The sequence below is a fragment of the Malus domestica genome, chromosome 15 (assembly GCF_042453785.1).
Source record: "Malus domestica chromosome 15, GDT2T_hap1".
NCBI lineage: Eukaryota > Viridiplantae > Streptophyta > Magnoliopsida > Rosales > Rosaceae > Malus > Malus domestica.
Genome location: NC_091675.1, coordinates 37,272,749 through 37,291,354, shown reverse-complemented (window position 1 = coordinate 37,291,354; position 18,606 = coordinate 37,272,749). Strand labels below are relative to the sequence as shown.

General features: G+C 36.4%; 2 protein-coding genes and 1 long non-coding RNA gene across 5 annotated transcripts; 2 read left to right on the top strand and 1 right to left on the bottom strand.

The window, feature by feature from the left end:
• Nucleotides 1–305: 305 nt before the first annotated feature.
• On the top strand, nucleotides 306–6,452 carry LOC103436745 (bifunctional 3-dehydroquinate dehydratase/shikimate dehydrogenase, chloroplastic-like). Of its 2 annotated transcripts, none has more exons than XM_008375208.4 (12): nucleotides 306–538; nucleotides 957–1,192; nucleotides 1,558–1,663; nucleotides 2,304–2,522; nucleotides 3,027–3,373; nucleotides 3,455–3,518; nucleotides 3,634–3,742; nucleotides 3,841–3,984; nucleotides 5,308–5,456; nucleotides 5,968–6,130; nucleotides 6,232–6,276; nucleotides 6,399–6,452. In XM_008375208.4, exons 1-11 carry the CDS (start codon nucleotides 515–517, stop codon nucleotides 6,273–6,275), a joined length of 1,605 nt encoding a protein of 534 aa, XP_008373430.3. In that variant the 5' UTR covers nucleotides 306–514; the 3' UTR covers nucleotide 6,276; nucleotides 6,399–6,452. The 2 variants fall into 2 exon arrangements, with proteins under 2 accessions (XP_008373430.3, XP_008373426.3); XM_008375204.4 differs by having other exon boundaries at nucleotides 6,360–6,452.
• On the bottom strand, nucleotides 6,231–7,861 carry LOC139192508 (uncharacterized). Its single transcript, XR_011576709.1, has 2 exons — nucleotides 7,356–7,861; nucleotides 6,231–6,468 (listed from the first exon to the last, which is right to left on the bottom strand). It is a non-coding gene; the product is annotated as an uncharacterized lncRNA (long non-coding RNA).
• Nucleotides 7,862–11,407: 3,546 nt separating this feature from the next.
• On the top strand, nucleotides 11,408–14,537 carry LOC139192467 (uncharacterized). Of its 2 annotated transcripts, none has more exons than XM_070814631.1 (6): nucleotides 11,408–11,839; nucleotides 12,463–12,537; nucleotides 12,636–12,672; nucleotides 12,902–13,114; nucleotides 13,383–13,488; nucleotides 14,212–14,537. In XM_070814631.1, exons 1-4 carry the CDS (start codon nucleotides 11,733–11,735, stop codon nucleotides 12,950–12,952), a joined length of 270 nt encoding a protein of 89 aa, XP_070670732.1. In that variant the 5' UTR covers nucleotides 11,408–11,732; the 3' UTR covers nucleotides 12,953–13,114; nucleotides 13,383–13,488; nucleotides 14,212–14,537. The 2 variants fall into 2 exon arrangements, with proteins under 2 accessions (XP_070670732.1, XP_070670730.1); XM_070814629.1 differs by having other exon boundaries at nucleotides 12,636–12,689.
• Nucleotides 14,538–18,606: the final 4,069 nt, after the last annotated feature.

Genomic DNA, 18,606 nt, shown 5'->3' with positions numbered 1-18,606 from the left:
CTCTCTATACTTGTTGCCGGCCCCCTTCTTTTTGTCAGATAAACTAGGTTACAACATACTCATATTTATTTTACCGTGCTCCGTCGGATAGCTGAAGGATTTGGATCCCTATGATCTCACATCCTATCCATTTATCGTATAACTATAAATCAACTTGAATTTTTTATTTAAAATTAAATAAAAATAATACTAGATAAAAACTAACCGCAAAATACATCATAAATGGATTGATTGTGAAGATCTTAGGATGAAAGGATCCGGGATGCTCATCGTGGAACAAAATTATTGGTGGAAGGAATGCAATTGACATCAAATCAAATTGGCTGTGCACGAGATTCGAACATGATAATTCCAATAAAAAAAACGTAAAAGATGCTCACCAAAACTCAATGGCAAAAATTCCTACCAAACTCATCCCTCTTTTGACACCTACCACACCACTGCGCGCTGCATCGCACCAACCCCAACACCAAAAGCAGCAGCGTCTTTCCGGCCACGTCCCTCAAACACTCCGATGGATTCTCCCCAAAACGTTTTGGTAAGTAAATCTTCTCAGCAATTACCACTATCTCTGCACTGCGCCTCTGATTTTCTCTTCCATTTGCCTGCCGGCACGACCCAGATTAAGATATAAAACCCAAAAAATTGGTTTATATTTTTCCGAATTTCTGTAATTTCTATCAGCAACTAAAAGAAGATGTAGAACTTGAAATAATTGGGATGATCTATTTTTGGCTATTTATCTTGTTCTGTTATTTTGATTGGCTCCCAGGAAAATATATAAGGTTATAAATTGTCAAACTGTTTCATATTTTTCTGCATTTTTGTCTTAAATAACTAATTAGATTCTTGAACTAATTTTATATTAGATTCAGAGAAATTTTACCTTCAATAGTGTGAATATTGTCGAATTTCTGCAATTTTTTATTTTATTTTATTTTTTTTGGGAATTTTAGCTTGCTTCTGATGGCCTGCAAGTGGGAGTTGACGGCGTGAGGAGGAGTTCGACCGTCATTTGTGCTCCAATAATGGCAGAATCCGTCGATAAGATGGTGATTGATATGGGCAAGGCCAAAGCCCTTGGTGCTGACCTTGTGGAGATTAGATTGGATCATTTAAAAGACTTCAATTGCAATGAAGATCTCAAGATCCTTATTAAAGAATCCCCTTTGCCAACACTTGTCACGTATAGGTATTTTACCATGAATTTCTTATATGATTGAGATTGTTTGCGGTACGCCTTTATTTTAAGGGTTTGAATTGGTTGGATTTAGGGATGGTTGTTATATTGTTGTATTAAACACGAGTTTAAGTCGACATTGCCATAATGACAATTTATCACTCGGATGGATACAACAATTATTCTCATTAAATTTCACTGCATTAACTTTCAAGTGTTTATTTTAATTGTTTTTATTTTCTTGTTGGTGAACCTTTCAGTTTATCTTCTTATGAAGTGTTTCTTTGCTCGTTATTAACAATTTTTGGACTGTTATGACCTTATGAATCTCGAAGTGATATAATATCTGACAAGACTGATATTATGTACTTTTGTAGACCAAAGTGGGAAGGTGGTCAGTATGATGGTGATGAAAAATATCGACTGGATGCGCTTCGATTAGCAATGGAGGTCGGAGCTGATTTCATTGATGTTGAGCTTCAGGTTGATCTCTTACAAGTGTATAACTTGAAAACTTTTTTCTTTGGTATGATGGAATCATAAGATGTGTAACATGATCTCATTCATTTTGTCCTTCATAGTTGCTAGATACAATGATAGTAAGGAGAACTTATTAAGGTCTTTCTCTTCCCTTTTTCTTTTTAAACTTTTCGGTCCTTGTTTGTTAGGATGATTCAAAAGTTAGAGACAAATGGAAAGGAAGTGATGTTGTTTCGTTCCTCCCAAGTTTACACTACTGAATAATTGTTCGAGAGCTGCTTATGGATTGCCAGATGTGTATAAGAACTCTAAACTTGTGCAATGAAATGAACCATCGATGAAGAAGCATGTGAATACATTCTTTTGTGTTTCAAATCTAAACAATGTATCCTTACTACTGCCGTCGTTGCAAAGATATTGGAAACATCATTTATCTTTCCTTCTCCATTTTAAATTTGTCACGTTGGGATGTTAAACCTGAATTAGAATTTTTTGTCTCTTTTTTTGGTTACATTGGAAGGGATCAAATGTTTGACCTATTCTAATCTGAACCCTTTCCCAATCCTCCCTCACACCACTTGGACTAACCCCAAGGGGTTAATCCTGAATTACCTTGTTCTTATGTTATTAACTTTTTTTGAAGGTTGCTCATGAATTCATTGACTCCATATATGGGAAGAAGCCTGAAAAGTTTAAAGTTATTGTCTCTTCTCACAACTATCAAGAAACTCCATCAGTTGAGGCTCTTGGAAATCTTGTTGCAAAAATACAAGCCACTGGAGCTGACATAGTTAAGATTGCAACCAGTGCTTTGGATATCACGGATGTCGCACGCATTTTTCACGTAACCGTGCATTCTCAAGTAAGCAGTGTGGGTGATATGCTTTTGCATTGCACCTTTAAATTTTGGCCCATTGTTTATTCCCATGGTGAGCTGAATTTAAGTCTCTGTTGTTTGTATTTAAGTAATTACAATGTGTGGGAAGTCTAAGGGGGTTCTAGGAGATTATTAATGCTATATGGGTAGTTGTTATGGAGAAGTTATTAATACAGAAAACTTAAGGGGCCTATCTGGAAAGATCTGGGGGAATTTAGTAATGTATTATAAAGGCTATGACCTAGTTTTGGAGGGGGCAGACCAGTTTGGATGAATTTTGCCAGTAAAATCAGTTTCTCCTAAGGCTTCTCTTGGATTCCCTTTAGAAATCTAGGTTCCAACGGTAATTGAAGTGATTCTGTTTACATCACTCTCTCTTAATCTGTGAACTCACTACAGGCTCGCGCCAAATGTCTTCTCCTTAGTCATTTTTTTTTTTTTAATTCTCTGTATGATAAAAACAAAATTGACCCCTTCATGGAATTTCAGGTCCCGACGATAGGACTTGTAATGGGTGAGAGGGGGTTGATCTCACGGATCCTTTGCGCAAAATTTAGTGGTCATCTTACTTTTGGTACACTTGACTCAGGAATAGTTTCAGCTCCTGGTCAACCAACTATTAAGGATATTTTACATCTATACAATTTTAGGCAGATAGGGCCTGACACAAAAGTGTTTGGCATTGTTGGGAAGCCTGTCAGCCACAGCAAATCACCTATGTTGTACAACGAAGCATTCAAGTCAGTATGTTTCAATGGAGTTTATGTACATTTGTTGGTAGATGACATTGCAAAGTTTCTCCATACTTACTCTTCAAAGGATTTTGCTGGTTTCAGGTTCGTTTTTCTATTTCTCATCCCCAGTGTCAAAAATTTATACATCATGATCACATCTTATAGTCTTCATTTCTAACACAGCGTTACAATTCCGCACAAGGAAGCTGCACTTGAGTGTTGTGATGAAGTTGATCCAGTTGCAAAGGTAGTGAAGAAGCCATTCATATTACGGTGCTTACATTCTCCATCTGAGTGGTTAGCTTACCTCTGAGTCATGCTATCCATAAATAATTGGCTTTTATCTTTATTAAAATATTCAGGCCATAGGAGCTATTAATTGTATCATACGGAGACCAACCGATGGGAAGTTATTTGGATTCAATACGGACTATGTAGGAGCTATCTCAGCTATTGAAGACGGACTGAAAGGTTACTATTATGTTGTACTAGCTAATTTTGTTCTTCTTTCTTTGTTCTGGCAAGAATCTTCTTTTAAGGTTTTCTGGCTTCCCACTTTTACTTTACAGGTTCACATAATAATGGCAGTTTAACTGGTTCACCTTTAGCTGGTAGGCTGTTTGTTGTTATTGGTGCTGGAGGTGCTGGAAAGGCACTTGCTTATGGTGCAAAACAGAAGGGCGCAAGGATTGCAATTGCCAATCGCACTTATGGTTGGTTCCACGTTTACTTTCTTTTCTTCCATCTTTTATTAGCTCATAAACTATCTGCTTTTCTGATCTTTTTTCTCATAGCATTTCATTAACAGTTTTCATTTTTCTTATGCGTCAATTTATATTATCCATGCTCATTATTGCTCTTTTACATTGTCTATTAGAACAGTAAAAACTCCATTTATACAGCATTTCAGCACCCTGATCTTTCTTTTATTGAAAATCTAAATTGAGATCATAAGTAAAGATGGTTGAAGGGACATTTCATTCTTTGGAAAAAGCAACTAAGGATAAAAAGGTCGTACCCAGTGCACAAGGCTCCCGCTTTACGCAGGGTCTGGGAGAGGTGAATGTCGGCTAACCTTACCCCCATTTATGGAGAGGCTGCTCCCAAGTCTCGAACCCGAGACCTACCGCTCATGGGCGAAGGCACTTGCCATCGCACCAAGTGCGACCTCTAAAAAGCAACTAAGGATATTAAAAATAAATAGATTTTGAAGATAATTTGGTTTAAAGGAGCTTGTGTATACGTCTCCGTAGTGTTTAATCTTTCACCCTTAGCGCAGAACGCAATGTTCTTTTATTTTTCTGTGTGCCACATTCTCATAGCCTACCTGGACTTACTATGCTATTTGGTTCAGCGCTCGGTATGTTTGCGTAGGAGGTTAATTTAGGAGAGAAAAGTTCAACGCTTACTTCCGGAGTGGTAGTATTGTTAATGTCTTTGGTGATTAGGTGATTGCCAGGGTTTACATCTATGTCATATTTGGTGATTAGGTGATTGCTAGAGTGCATTCATGTGGGTGTAAAGATTTGATCCGTTTTCTTGAGAAATTTCTTTATGTAAGCAGGTGGTGTCATCTGCAACATTTTCGTTCACTTTGTAGTTTCATGCAGTGATAAATTTTGAGAAGGTGGTGTCATATATTTTTAGTAACCAATCTCTTAGAACTAAATGCACATATTTAACATGACACCATTGAGCAGATAAAACTTGCATCCTTTCCCATCTTCTCCTGAGAAAAATATCAATCAGTTTTGCATCAATATTATGGGATATGAAGCTTTACCCAACCGTTGAAGTGTATTTTATTGTATTGTTGTATAGATTCATGCTCCCATGCTTTTTGATGTTCTAGACATGTGCTGCATGCAAAATCTTTGCTTGACATTTCTGTACTTCGGATTGGTATATCACGTTGGCTACAGAATTTGTTTCTTTGTTTCTTATCCTCTCTTCTGCATTTTCATTTTTCCTTAACCTTACATAAAAAAACATCACTGATTTTTTGTTCTTATGATTGATTTTTTATTTTGTTAAAGATCGAGCCAGAGAACTTGCAGACACAATTGGAGGGGATGCTTTGTCTCTTGCTGATTTAGATAATTTCCACCCGGAGGATGGCATGATTCTTGCAAATACAACATCTATTGGCATGCAACCAAAAGTTGATGAGACACCAATTTCTAAGGTTTGCTGCCCTCCCATTTTGCTGAATTATATATTATAGGTTGTCCTTGTATTAAAATACCTAACAGTATTTGAACATGCCTACAATGATCTGATCATTATGCCTACAATGATCTGATCATTATGCCTACAATGATCTGAGCTAAAAGATCTGAAGGCAACCAAATCGAAAAATCAAATGTGGAAAAACAATATTAAAAATTTACCATCTGATGAAGTAAAAGGAGACAGACTTGATAGATTTGAACTAAGGAAACTGACTAGTTAGGTCCTTGGGTTTCATCAGTTTGAAGTTTTTTTTTTTTTTTTTTTTTTTTTTTGTTGGCCAAATTTACCTGGAAACCCATACATCTATAATGGCTTGGAACATCAAACCTGGGATGTCTTGCTACCAATCCAACCATATTCTTATATGGATTTTTTTTTAATTTTTTTAAAACTGACAAAATTAGACCAAATGTTATTTAGGTCAATTTTATAGAAAGAGATTTAGTGGATTTCTGTTTTTGCAGCATGCTCTGAGATCTTACTCGTTGGTTTTTGATGCCGTCTACACCCCCAAAATGACCCGACTCTTGAAAGAAGCAAAAGAGTCCGGGGCCACAGTTGTTAGTGGGTTGGAGATGTTCATTGGACAGGCATATGAACAGTTTGAGAGGTTCACTGGGTTGCCTGGTAAGATTAACTTATACCACTTCATAATTCACTATCAATTTAGTATAGGATTCACATTCTATTACCAATATGGTATCAATTTAATTTTCTTTTAATTGCAGCCCCAAGGGAACTCTTTCGGAGAGTAATGGATGGTAGCTCTTGAGGTTCGTTGGGCGAATGATTAGTTTTATATTTTTAATATTTTTACATATATAGATATTATTTCACCCATGTATCTCAATTATAGATGCTGTTGAGCAAGTTTGTGCACGTTCACATTTTATAGTGTTCGTACTGGGGCATTTCTAGTTTCATGCAACGATGACCGTTGCTTTCTGCATTCTCGTTGTTATACCCTACGGGCGTGTTTGTTTGCCCTCGTTAGAGTTCACTGGACTGGATTACTTTGCTAAGATTAGTAATCCCGTGTTTGATGCAAGTTGGACTAAACTTAAATGAGACTAAGTCGGACTCGTTCTGACTAAGTGCTTCGCTAGGTGGTCCTAGTGAGACCCCCCAAATAGCATGGGATTCCTAATCCCGTCTCCAGCATCGTTTGCACGCCTTTGTCGTCTGCAACTCCGACTCCCTTACCCATGCCCAGATCTCAAATCCACTGTCTAAATCTCAAAATCAATACCTAAAATTCAAAACAAAAAAATTCAAAACCCCCAGATTTAAGCACTTGCAGACAAATCCCCCACACAAATTCAAAATAAAAAGGCAAAATCACCAAAAAAATTTGAGATTTTCCTAGAAAGTCAGTGAAGGTACTGGGTGGAGAGCTCCAATAAATCCTCTGCGCGGATCTCTGCATAAGGAAAAGAGGGGGAGAGTGGATGAGGAAAAGTGGGAGAGGGGAGGGAGAGAGTGGGTAGAGGAAAATAGAAAGAGGTATATGGAGAGGAAGAGAATTCTAAAAAGATGGTGAAACAGGATACAGAGAGGAGAGGGAGAGACTGGCGGAGGAAAAGAGGAGGAATGGGTTAAGATGAAAAAACATGAAAAGATATTGGCAGACAGAAATGATTCTAGAAACAAAAAAAAAATGATAAATTAATAATATATTATTAATAAATATAGATTAAATAATATAGTATTTGAATCTTTTAGTTATCTTCTTCTTAGTTCGACACTGCACCAAACGCTTCACTAAGCTAGTACAGCTTAGTCTAGTCTAAGCCAGTCCGACTTAGTCCCTGCAGCTAGTCCAGTCCAAGACAGTCTGGTGCAACAAACGTACCCTACATCTCCACCAGGCATAAGGAAGGGAAGGCGCCATGTCAGTTGGTTTATGGATCTTTCTTCTGGTCGACGTTTATGGATCTTTCACTTTCAGTTCAAGAGAATCAGCACATTGCATACCGAACATCCTGTGTTGTTCGTTGTCCTAGTTTAATCCATGCTGTCTTCTCACATGACGAGCCAGATTGCATCCGAAAGAATGTAAACCAGCTTCATGATTCTACTGCAATTAGTTAAAGAAAAAACTCAAAATGCTCTTACTGCGAGGTAGAAATTGTTTTTTTATGGAGAAACACAATTATTACCCATTTTTGTTCGTGGTTTAAATTGTGGGATTTCTACGGTGCTCCAAAGTATAAGATACTCTCGAGTGTTTTAGCTGTTATATTTTTGTTTAAATATACAAAAACAAAAATTCAAACGGTTAAATCACTTGGAATATAAGATACTCTTGAACATGATAATTTTGTTTTAAAGTTGTTGAGTACGATGACAATCATGAAATGGAGTCGGGCTACAGTACGTCCGTACCAGCATCACCACGATCACCATAACTCGTGCACCTCTTCCAAACCAGAAACAAGAAGATTCACAATACCTACGGGGTTTTTTTTTTTTTTTTTCTTTTTTTTCTTTTTTTTTCTGGGTCGAAAGATGGAATTATATTAATCAATCAAATTCAAAACATTTGCATCTTCTCCTAAGATATTAAAAAGAAATTATAGTTCTAACTAATCCTAGCCAAGACTCTCGACATGTTTATGAACGTACGACGCCACCATATTGATGCATGATTACATTGATGAGAAGTGAAGATAAACTTCACCAACTAAAAAGAAGGCATCATAGCCCAAATATCAACCAGACAAATCTCCATTGACACGTCCGCTTGAACCTCCTTATTGAGCATTTGAATCAGCCCCTTCAAATCGGTTTCCACCTCTACCGCCTCCCCTGACTCCAAAAATCCTCTTTGAATGCACATCTCTAGCCGCTGACGAATCACCGCCGCCTCAGCCATAATAGGTGATAAATACCTTATGGGAAATTTTATTTAAACTCATCTAACATTTTTCTACATCCAACTTAAATTTTAAATGTTAATTGTCTATTTTTACCCTATTGCATAATTACTATTAAGTACAAAATGAAATTAATAATAAAAGTCAAATTTATCAATAGAGCCACATATACTATAAATAAACCTAGCATCACCCTTTGTTTATCCTACGTTCATTCCGATTAAAACCCTAATAACTATGATAGAGAAAAACAAGTTTTTCTAATGATGGTTGGTGATTTTGAAGTTTTTAATCCTCAAACTAAGGTATGACTCGATTTATGGATATTTTGTTTGTTTGCTTCTTCTTTGGATTAAATTTAATATTTTTTATATTATATTGTATTTGTTTTTCTATGCTGTCTGTATGCGTCCCAAAACAACAGCGCAAGGACTTTTGATTAGTACTGCAAAGACATAAAACATTCTTGGTGCAAATAAAGATTGCTCAACCTTAACCACGAACTAGCGGGTGGCGTGACTTGCACATTTTTTATTCGAAATAGCTCCAATTTGTTTTTTTTTTATTAACATAGCAGCAAAACATCTAACCCTATGTTACTTCAAAGTTTCTTAAAAAGTACATGAAAATGCTCGATTTAAAAAGGACCGAACATGAGCTTGCATAACATTCTCTTGTCAAATTCAAGTCTATGGAATGATCTCTTGGATCTTAAGTCCATGGATGGGTTGTGGTAGCAGAAAGAAAAAAAGCAACCATGGAAATGCTAGTCCTATACGGCATATGCAATTATAGAGGGCAAAGGATGCCTCTTTGAAAAATAAAAACATTCAATTAGAGATGTTATTTTATAAAGGGAATTGGTGTAAAGATAATTTTACATTTTGAATTGGGTCTGAGAGGGTAATTTAAGTAATAAATTTGGGTTTAAAGAGATATTAATTCTTTAATAAAAAACAATATAGGTAACATGAGTAAGTTGAGTGTAGAAAGAGGGTAGATACCTTATCCCCACCCTTTCCTTCCGCCATCTTTGGAATTCCAGCAAAGTCCCGTAGCGCCCACCCACTCCTCCTACCCTTGATTCTTTCCTCCAAGCCGCATCACAATTCAAGTTTAAGCTTCCAAAGTTCGGCTTTCGCCATCCATTCACAGCACCCTCGGTCTGAAATTTGTCCCCTGCGTCCATCTGTCTCATCCTTCGATCTCCCGCTCCGTGCTCCTCAGCCATAGCCGCATTAAATTCCGAAACCTGGCGCTGCCACAAATCGATCGTGATGCGAGGGAAAATTCGATTATCATTAAACCAAGCTTCATTCCTACATTTCCAGTTACGCCATAGACCAAACGCAATCTGTTAAAGCACCGAATCCTCACTCATCCCTTGTCCCACACGGTCTAAGAGCTTCTTCCATCCCACCATAAACTCCTGTGAGCCAAGTGATCCCATATCAATCTGCAATGAAGTTCCAAACCAAAAGGCTCGGTTGAACTCACAGTTAAAGAACAAATACCATACCCTTTGATTAGAGTTTGATTGTTGGAATGATCCGACGGCAGGAACCAAAACTAGTATTTATATGTTTGGCTGAGTGAACTTGTGTACTATGTATGTTTAGTGCCCGAGTGTTTATATATCATTGCTTATGTTCGATGCCTTTTAACCCTACGCATTTTTCTTCTTCAAAGTTTTCATTTACAGGTGAATAAGTAAGATTGTTCGATGGTAGGTGTTAGACTAGAACCGTTGGTTCCAAATTTTTCTCCGCAAGGTAATCAGATTTTATTCCATTGACTTTAAAAAGTTGACGCAACGAAACTAGCACATCAAGATAAACAGTAACAAGAACAAAAGCTAATCATTACAATCAGCCAGCTCCACATATCTAGCTACCACAACTAACATACATATAATCTAATCCAGGATCAACTCGGTCTAGTGAATTTTTCTCGGGGCAGTCTGTCATGTGTTATTAACACTACTAACACGACCCCTTTTCACGGCAGCACGTCCTACCCAGTCATCCTTACCAGGGTGCACACCCTCCTTATTGTAGATGCAGACTAGTACACCGCCATGGCCAACTTCCGCGCCCTTGCGTGCATGGTACTGGTACGGGCAATGTGTATCCATGCGACCAAACTTCAAACAAACACTACATTCATAGGGACAGTGAGAGCCAGAATCATCCTTGTCATTTTTGCAGTGAAGAGTGACGTACGCGTTACAAACTACACAGAACGTGACAACAGGATCCTTGAGAATAATCAATTCTCCCTTTTTTTGGTAGCTTCGGGGTTTGCAATTCCGGCGTATCTGGTAGTCCCTTATCATCTGGTATTCCGCCATCGCAGCCATCTGAGCATTGATAATTGACTCATGGACAATAGAGACGTGGCCCTCTCCGAAATCGAATTCTTCGTCGTCAATAGCATTGTAATCTGGCAAGTAGGGCAAGTAGGAGTCGATATCGTCGTAATCTGGAAAGTCGCCGTCGTCAAAAGGGGGCAGGCGGCCTTGGCTGGTTCCTGGTTCCAGGTTGCCGCCGAGATCAAAGTTCTCAAAAGAGGGCAGGGGACCGTGGGTTCAAGTTTCCTCCATACAAGGCCCGTTCCTGGTTCCTCCCTCATGGCAGCGGTTTGACAATATGTAAATATTGATGTTTGTAATTACTACAGAATTCCTGTATAGTAAGGATTGACCTAACCCTATATGTATATATAGTATTGTTGTTTACACATCAATACAAGGGAGTCTAAGTTCATTCTTGGCCTCCACGTCTCTTCTATGTCGTCCTTGTTGCTTCTAGGGTTTACTAATTTGAGTAGCTTAAGTGAAAAACTAACCCTCATGCATAGCCGTCCACCCTTTTTCATTGGGTTTGTTCATCTATATATTCTATATATATAAAGGGAGAAGACCAGTTTGGTGAAACATTCAAAATGCCAAAAATATCCTCAGTCCATACTCAAGAGTAACGGATAACTGTCCAATAAATATAGGGTCAAAATTGTAATATAATACAACAAAATTCTACTGTGCAAATAATATATGCACTCATCTGAACAATGACAATTTTCAACCACTAGATAAAAATATACACACTTGAAATTCATTGTGACCCTTAGATCAATCCTCCCACAAATACTGCATCACATTCTATCTTTCCACCAAAACCAAAATAACAAGTAAATTGATAAAAATGGACAAACACTCCCTCCAAATTAGAGTAGAACTGTCAAACACGTTGTCGCACAAAACAGAACACCTGTTGCAGCAGTTGCAAAGATCGGAGATAGAACCGCCAATCTACCACACGTTCTAGAGGGGACAACGATCATTCCAACCCCAAATGCATAGAAAAGAGGAAGAACTCACTTTCGTCTTCTGCACAAACCTCTCATCCGCGTGTTTTTCCAGAGTTTCTTCTGCATCCACACTCAATTTACACAAATTCAGGTGATTTTTTCTTCTTCATAATTTCTACCCTCCAATTAAGTAATATTACCCACATGAATATGCTTTTCCGTTTGTTTTGTTTATTATTCTATATAATTTAATAAGGAAATTCGAATCATTGATGGCGTAGGATGGGATTGCTGGGCGTTCAAAATTGATCAGTGATTAGTGCTTCATCGACCACACTGCTTATATTATTTAAACTTAATTGCTGTCATATGGGTTTTTCTGGATTCCATTTCTTTTATTTATGTGATTTGAGTCAGTGGTAGTCAGCTGCATGCAATGAGAGACATTTGAGGCTATAGCTGGGATTTGGTTTCTATAAAATTACTTCTGCAATTGGTCAGAATTTATAGGAGTTACTAAAATTACCCAATTACCAATTTCTGTTTTACTGTAGTTGGTAATGATTTGTAAGCAGATTGTACATTGAAAATATGGGTAATGTGTGAATTGAATTCTGATGGTTAAACTAATACAACAAACTGGTAAAAAACCATCACTGAAAAAAGATAAAGCATCACAACTGTAATGAAGAATTAGAACCGCGACGTGGGATTCAACCACCCTCCACGTTCTGCAAACTACAAACCAGATTGACAAAGACTCTTCCTTTACAGAGAACGAGGGGAGGGAGAAATAGAGATACATATTGACAAAGACTCTTCCTCTACATCGACTGATTCTTATCGCAGGTAACTTTCAAACTTGATTCTCAATTTTCTATGTATTCCTTCCAACGTTTGTTCAAACTTTCAAACTTGACTCTACTCGCTGTGATCAACAACTGCAGCTTCTTGAAACAGCCTTTCACTCGCCATAAACGACAAGTGCGGCTTCTTTACCAGTATATTTATTAGTCTCTTTTCTAATCAAATTCATTGCCATTAATTAACTGTTTCTCATCGATCATTCATTTCTGATCATATTTTCAATTTCCGTTCTCTTCCCATTTATACATCTTTTTCAATTGTGTATGAATTATTTGCTTTGATGAAGCAGAATTAGATTTGCGTTCATATTCAATTCTAATAATTGACGATGTGTTTCTGAATGCAGGGAAGAGGAATTTTGGAATTTAGTTTTGCGCGGGCAAAGTGTGGCCTTTGAGAGTGAGCCCAAACTATCTAGCGATTCGATAGAATATGAGAAAGATTTTCCAGGGTGAACCATAGCCTTTACCCGACTATTGAGCCGTACAGTTTCCGGTTTCTTAAGGTTTCGGATATCCACTCAATCTATTGGGACCTGTCTGGAAATCCCCACAGCCATGTGAGTTGCGATTCTTCTTCTTAATAAACGACTTAGTTTTTGCATTTTTTGTTCAAATTCAAAGTTTTTTTATACAAATTTGAAGCTTTTCTTCAAGCTTATTCATTATATAGATTTCGAAATTTTTAAATCCTCTCAAAGTAGAAGGGATTTGGAAATGAACTCTGCTAGAGAAGGCGGCTCGCGTTGAAATTACCATAATAACAGTGTTGGGTTGGGAATTTTTTACTGGTTTTTTATTTAATATGTTTTGAATCTTATCTTGCAGCATGTTATTTTTCTTCATGGGGTTCAGGAGGAGGAACTTCACCAAGTATTCAAAGTAATCAAAGATTCTTCAATCCCGAGTTTTACCGATCATTTTGTTTGATCAGGTTGCTACTTCACCCTTTATGATAAGTTATTAGATGCATTTTAGTGTGTCTTGCATTTGATAACTGAGTTATTTCGTTATTGCTAGAAAGGTAAATTTTACGCTAGATTGCGATGCAAGGTATGTAACTCGATAGTTTGATGAGTTTGAATTATTTTTTTTATTAGGGCTGTTGCTACTTTTTTAATTACGCTTGACAATTAGCCTGCTTGATCGGGATGTAATTATCAGAGAAATTACAAATCAATAGTATGATCGTTGTGAATGCCGTATGATTGCAATGGCAAAATTTTATTGATTCAAGTGTGAAATAGATAAACAAATAAGAAAAAACCATGTTCATGCGTAAACCATGTCATTGTCATTGAAAAAACTATAGGTAACCCTCTAAAAATTAATAGATGAAGTCAATGGAATTGAGAGCTATGTAATCCAAGTCCTAGTTGCATATGTTATTGGTGCATTCAAGAGCTAGCTAATTGAGGAAGAAATTCTGAGGTTGATGTAAGTTGTCTGCAAAGCATCGTATAATTAGGATTACAAGTTGTTTTAGATATTCAGTTAATTTTGAAGCCATTGTCAACGTTTCAATTGCAGAGTTTGATTTATCAATTATCTGCTAAATGCATAGAATTTCATCTTTTTTCCTTTCAATTTTGGGTCAAATATTGGGAATTGTTTACTGGTTTTTTTTATATAATATGGTTTGAATCTTATCTTGCAGCCTGTAGTTTTTCTTCATGGGGTTCAGGTGGAGGAACTTCACCAAGTATTCAAAGTAATTAAAGATTCTTCAATCCCGAGTTTTACCGATCATTCTGTTTGATCAGGTTGCTACTTCATCCTTTATGGTAAGTTATTAGATGCATTTTAGTTTGTGAAACTAGGAAGCGCATTGTTTTTGCTTAGTTGTAAGATATTTGAGAAGCTGAATATGACACTTAATCAAAGAACCGAAATGGCAATGTGCTATTTCACTTTGTTTCTTTGATGACTCAAAATTGTAATATGTTTGAACTGAATGATTACCTGTTTTCATCTGCATCTCCAGGTTCATTTCTTTCATTTTTAGAATCATCAACTCCATGATTACCTGTTTTCTTTCATATATGTTTTTCTTTTACTAATTTATGTTTTAACTTTTCGTTCTCTTTCAATTTTTGTAAATCTAAGTTTTAGAAAACACATACAATTCATGTTACTAACAAAACTTTTGATGCTTTTACACACTCATTGGGATTGTGTAATGGTACAAGATTATTGTGTCGTGGTTCTTACCAAAATCTTATTGATGTTGAAATTCTAACTGGACAATTTGCCGGATCCAGAGTTTTCTTACCAAGAATCCCTCTCAAAAGTACTGATACTGCTGGGCTTCCATTCGAACTTACAAGAAAGCAGTTTACAATGAAACTAAGTTTCTCTATCACTATAAACAAATCTCAAGGTCTGACAATACCACATGTAGGCGTTTACCTTCCAGATCACGTCTTCAGTCATGAACAATGATATGTGGCTTTATCGAGGGGGGGTCTCAAAGTCAACCACAACCGTGTTAGTAAAAAATGGCTCCATAATCGGCCAACAAGGTGTATTTACACGGAATGTAGTATACAAAGAAGTCTTGCTGCATTCCAGCTAATTATGGTGATTTCTAATAGGTAACAACTTTATTAACGATAACCTTTCAGTATGCATTTCTCACTTATCAGTTAACTCTTTATTTGATTTTTAATTTTCTCACTATCATATGTAGATTGGCAATGAAAATTTGAAGCATCAAGCATGAACAAATGGGTGGAAATTGCAGCATTGTTATCAAAATGTAAACTTTCTTTTCAAAAGAAACAGTGACATATAGACTCTATGGGTATTGTGAATAATGTACATATTGTTATGCATGATTTATATTTTGACATTTAAGTTGTTTTGTATTTTGCTATGAGTACTTAATGTTTTCATCTACTCTTTTTTTTTATTTACATCTACTTACTATTGTCCATGGACTTTAGGTAGGAACTTGCGTCTCAAATCCCATGTTGTTTGACAAGTGCATGAATAACATTTAAATCATTACTTTACGCAAAGTAAAAAAGAGTTACATATATTACTCTTTTTAGGATATGCATGATAAAAAAAGAGTTCCTCTTTGCACAATATATTTAAAATATATCTTGACAATTACGATGGGAAAAACTAACACAATACACCTTTAGGGGCGCGTAGTGCCTGTGATGTAAAAATACATCTCGCATGCACGTTAGTGTGTGCGGAGAGGCTAGTTTTGTTTTAAGTTGTCATGCAACTCAAGCTTGGGCTTTATGGACTAAGGCACATTGGGTCGTGAAACCCGAAACTAATTTAAAACTCATTTTGAACTTATTCGTTTGATTAATTAACAAGTTAATTAATCTCAACCATACTCAATTCAAATGTTTAATTATACTTATCCATTTAAGTTATATTTCTTAAATATCTTTACATGGTGTATAATCCATTAGGTTCAATTAGCGAGGCAGTAGGCGATTGTAACTCTTACTAATCGATTGAGAATTAAAAGTTACTTATAATTCTCCCTATAAAAGCTTCCACAAGCCATGAGTAACACCTAACAGTATGTCATGACTTCTAAAGCTAAGTAAAAGTGGTGTAAAACCTATTCAATGACCATTGCAATGCAATACGGTCATTGTCTAATTCAATACTCTTTATTGCATTGTTTCAATTGATAGTCATTCATGTCTACTATCCAATGTGATTATTATCCATATGATTCTTGTAAATGTGACTTGGAGCATTCTTCCTAAATCATATTTACGTGCTTTGACCAAAGACTCCCGAATCATGTTACATTATATTCTCCTTCCATGATTGAAGGCTAGAGATCCCTTGTTGTAATGATCCCACCAATGCTAGAAGCAGGAAGCTGTAGCCACAAAGCAACTATGGTGTCTCAAGTCAAATGACTACTTTACATTATTGCAACTTATGAGTTCTTTCATAGCATGTATATAAAAACTCGTTGTTGATCATTGTTTAGTGAACTCAATAACCTTTTGATCACCTGTGCACTTGTCTTAGTGTCTAACACTGATGACTTGAGACAAGTCATACTCATATGAACGAACATAAGAGAAATGTCTCAACTTATCACAATTATTTAGTCTTTGAGCCATTGATTAGACTGAGGTACTTCCTAGGACGCTGATCCTTTCGAGGTATCTATCTAACTACCTTAGATTACTTGTCTTTTACGTTATTTTCATTCCTTGGATTCATTTATTGATTTACGTTTAACGAGTGGCTTTCAGGGCATACTTATAACATGTGGTGGTGGTGGAGTGTTTGGTTTCTCTCCTTAAACTTCACTACCTCAGTTCACTTTTTAGGATGAATACAAAGAGAGAAGTACTCTTCCTTCTTCCTTTTGGTTACCTCTCTTTCTCCTTTTTCTTTCTCTTAGAGACATTCATGCAAGAAAGAGAGCGATAGAGAGCTTTGCATGCAATAGATGAGTCAATGTTGAGTCTGTTGAGAAATGGAGAAAGTTGGCTTCTTGGAAAAGTTTTCTTTTGAATTTTAAAGTAAAAAATAAAAATCCAAATCCCACTCACCCTACCCAAAAGAAAACCCTTACAAAATATTAAACCCACCAATGCATTACAGCTAACAGTAATGACTCAACCACCATGAGCGAAGCTCCATCATGGACACAACTCATAAGCCACGTCGGCCCATCCTCGATTCAAAATGGAAGCCCCGATCACGCAGGCTGTAACGAGCAATTCAATGTGCAACTCTGTTTATAGTACGCGAAATATGTTTATAGTGACTAGAGGGCAAAAGACCAGGAGGTGATGAACTTCACTGACCAACACACACACCGCAGTAAAACTCACCTTCACTAGTCACCAATTGGACGATATTTAAGGAGCTTGATCCGATGATGAGAGAAACAAAATAGGTAGGTATAACAAACATTAAACATACCTTCAAAGTGTATTATTTCGTACCAAGGACGAATAACAAGCTTTGAGCTCGCATTGAGGTAAAGCTCGCTAAACCCCTATAGTCATCCTAACAATTACGCCAACACCACAGGTTCTGTCATTTTTAGCCAACGACAATCAACATTTAGTTTTAAAAACTCAGATCTTAGCGACTTCCACTTTAGCTTAAAAAACCCATCACCACCATTGACTAAATAGTGTTCTTTTCTTTAGATTCATTAAATATTGTTCTTTGTTTTTCCATCCTTGCAAAAAAAAAAAAAAAAAAATCCTTTTGTGTACTACTTTTGGTTTTTAAAAATCCACTTTAATTGACTCACATTTTGTCTGTATGAGAGCATCTCCAAGCCTACTCTAACTTCAAACTCTAAAATGTGATTTTAAAATAATATATTCTCACAATAGTCCAACTGAAAAAGTTTTCTACTCCAACCATACTCTATATTTGAAACTTTAAAAACAAAATATTCTATTCTTTTGGAAAATAAATGAATTATATACTTATATTTTAATTTATTATGCACATGACTCCTCTCATATTTCATCTTCTACTAACTTCATATAATTAACTACTAAAATTCAAAGTTTATTTTATAGAAGTCAATATTAGACTTGCATTAAAGATCTCAATGAAATATTTGTAATGGTGTAAATTTTAAATAAAAAAAATGTGAATTTAAAATTATGACATAATAATTGTTATTGGTTAAAAAGAGAAATGGATATGAAAAGAAATAAATTTTCTTTAGTATAAGCATTATATAAAAAAGAACATACTCCAAATTCATACTCTTAAAAAGAGTAGGAATGAGGAAGTTTGTGCATCAAAATAATGTTTTGAGCAGGGATGAAGATGCCCTTAGACCGAGTCTAGCGAAAGGAGCAAAACCCAAAAAAGGGCCATCGAAAGCGAAGACCTAATTCTAAAAAATTTGGGTTTGGACCCAAATTAAAACCCAAATTTTGGTTTAGATTTGGTTAACCTAAACCTTGAGTGGGCCTCACTTATTTATTTATTTATTAAATATGGCTGAATATCACAGTTAGTGGCCGACAGCTGGGCTGACACACCCCGACCTAGATCGAGGCATGCTGGCCGTCACGTGAGA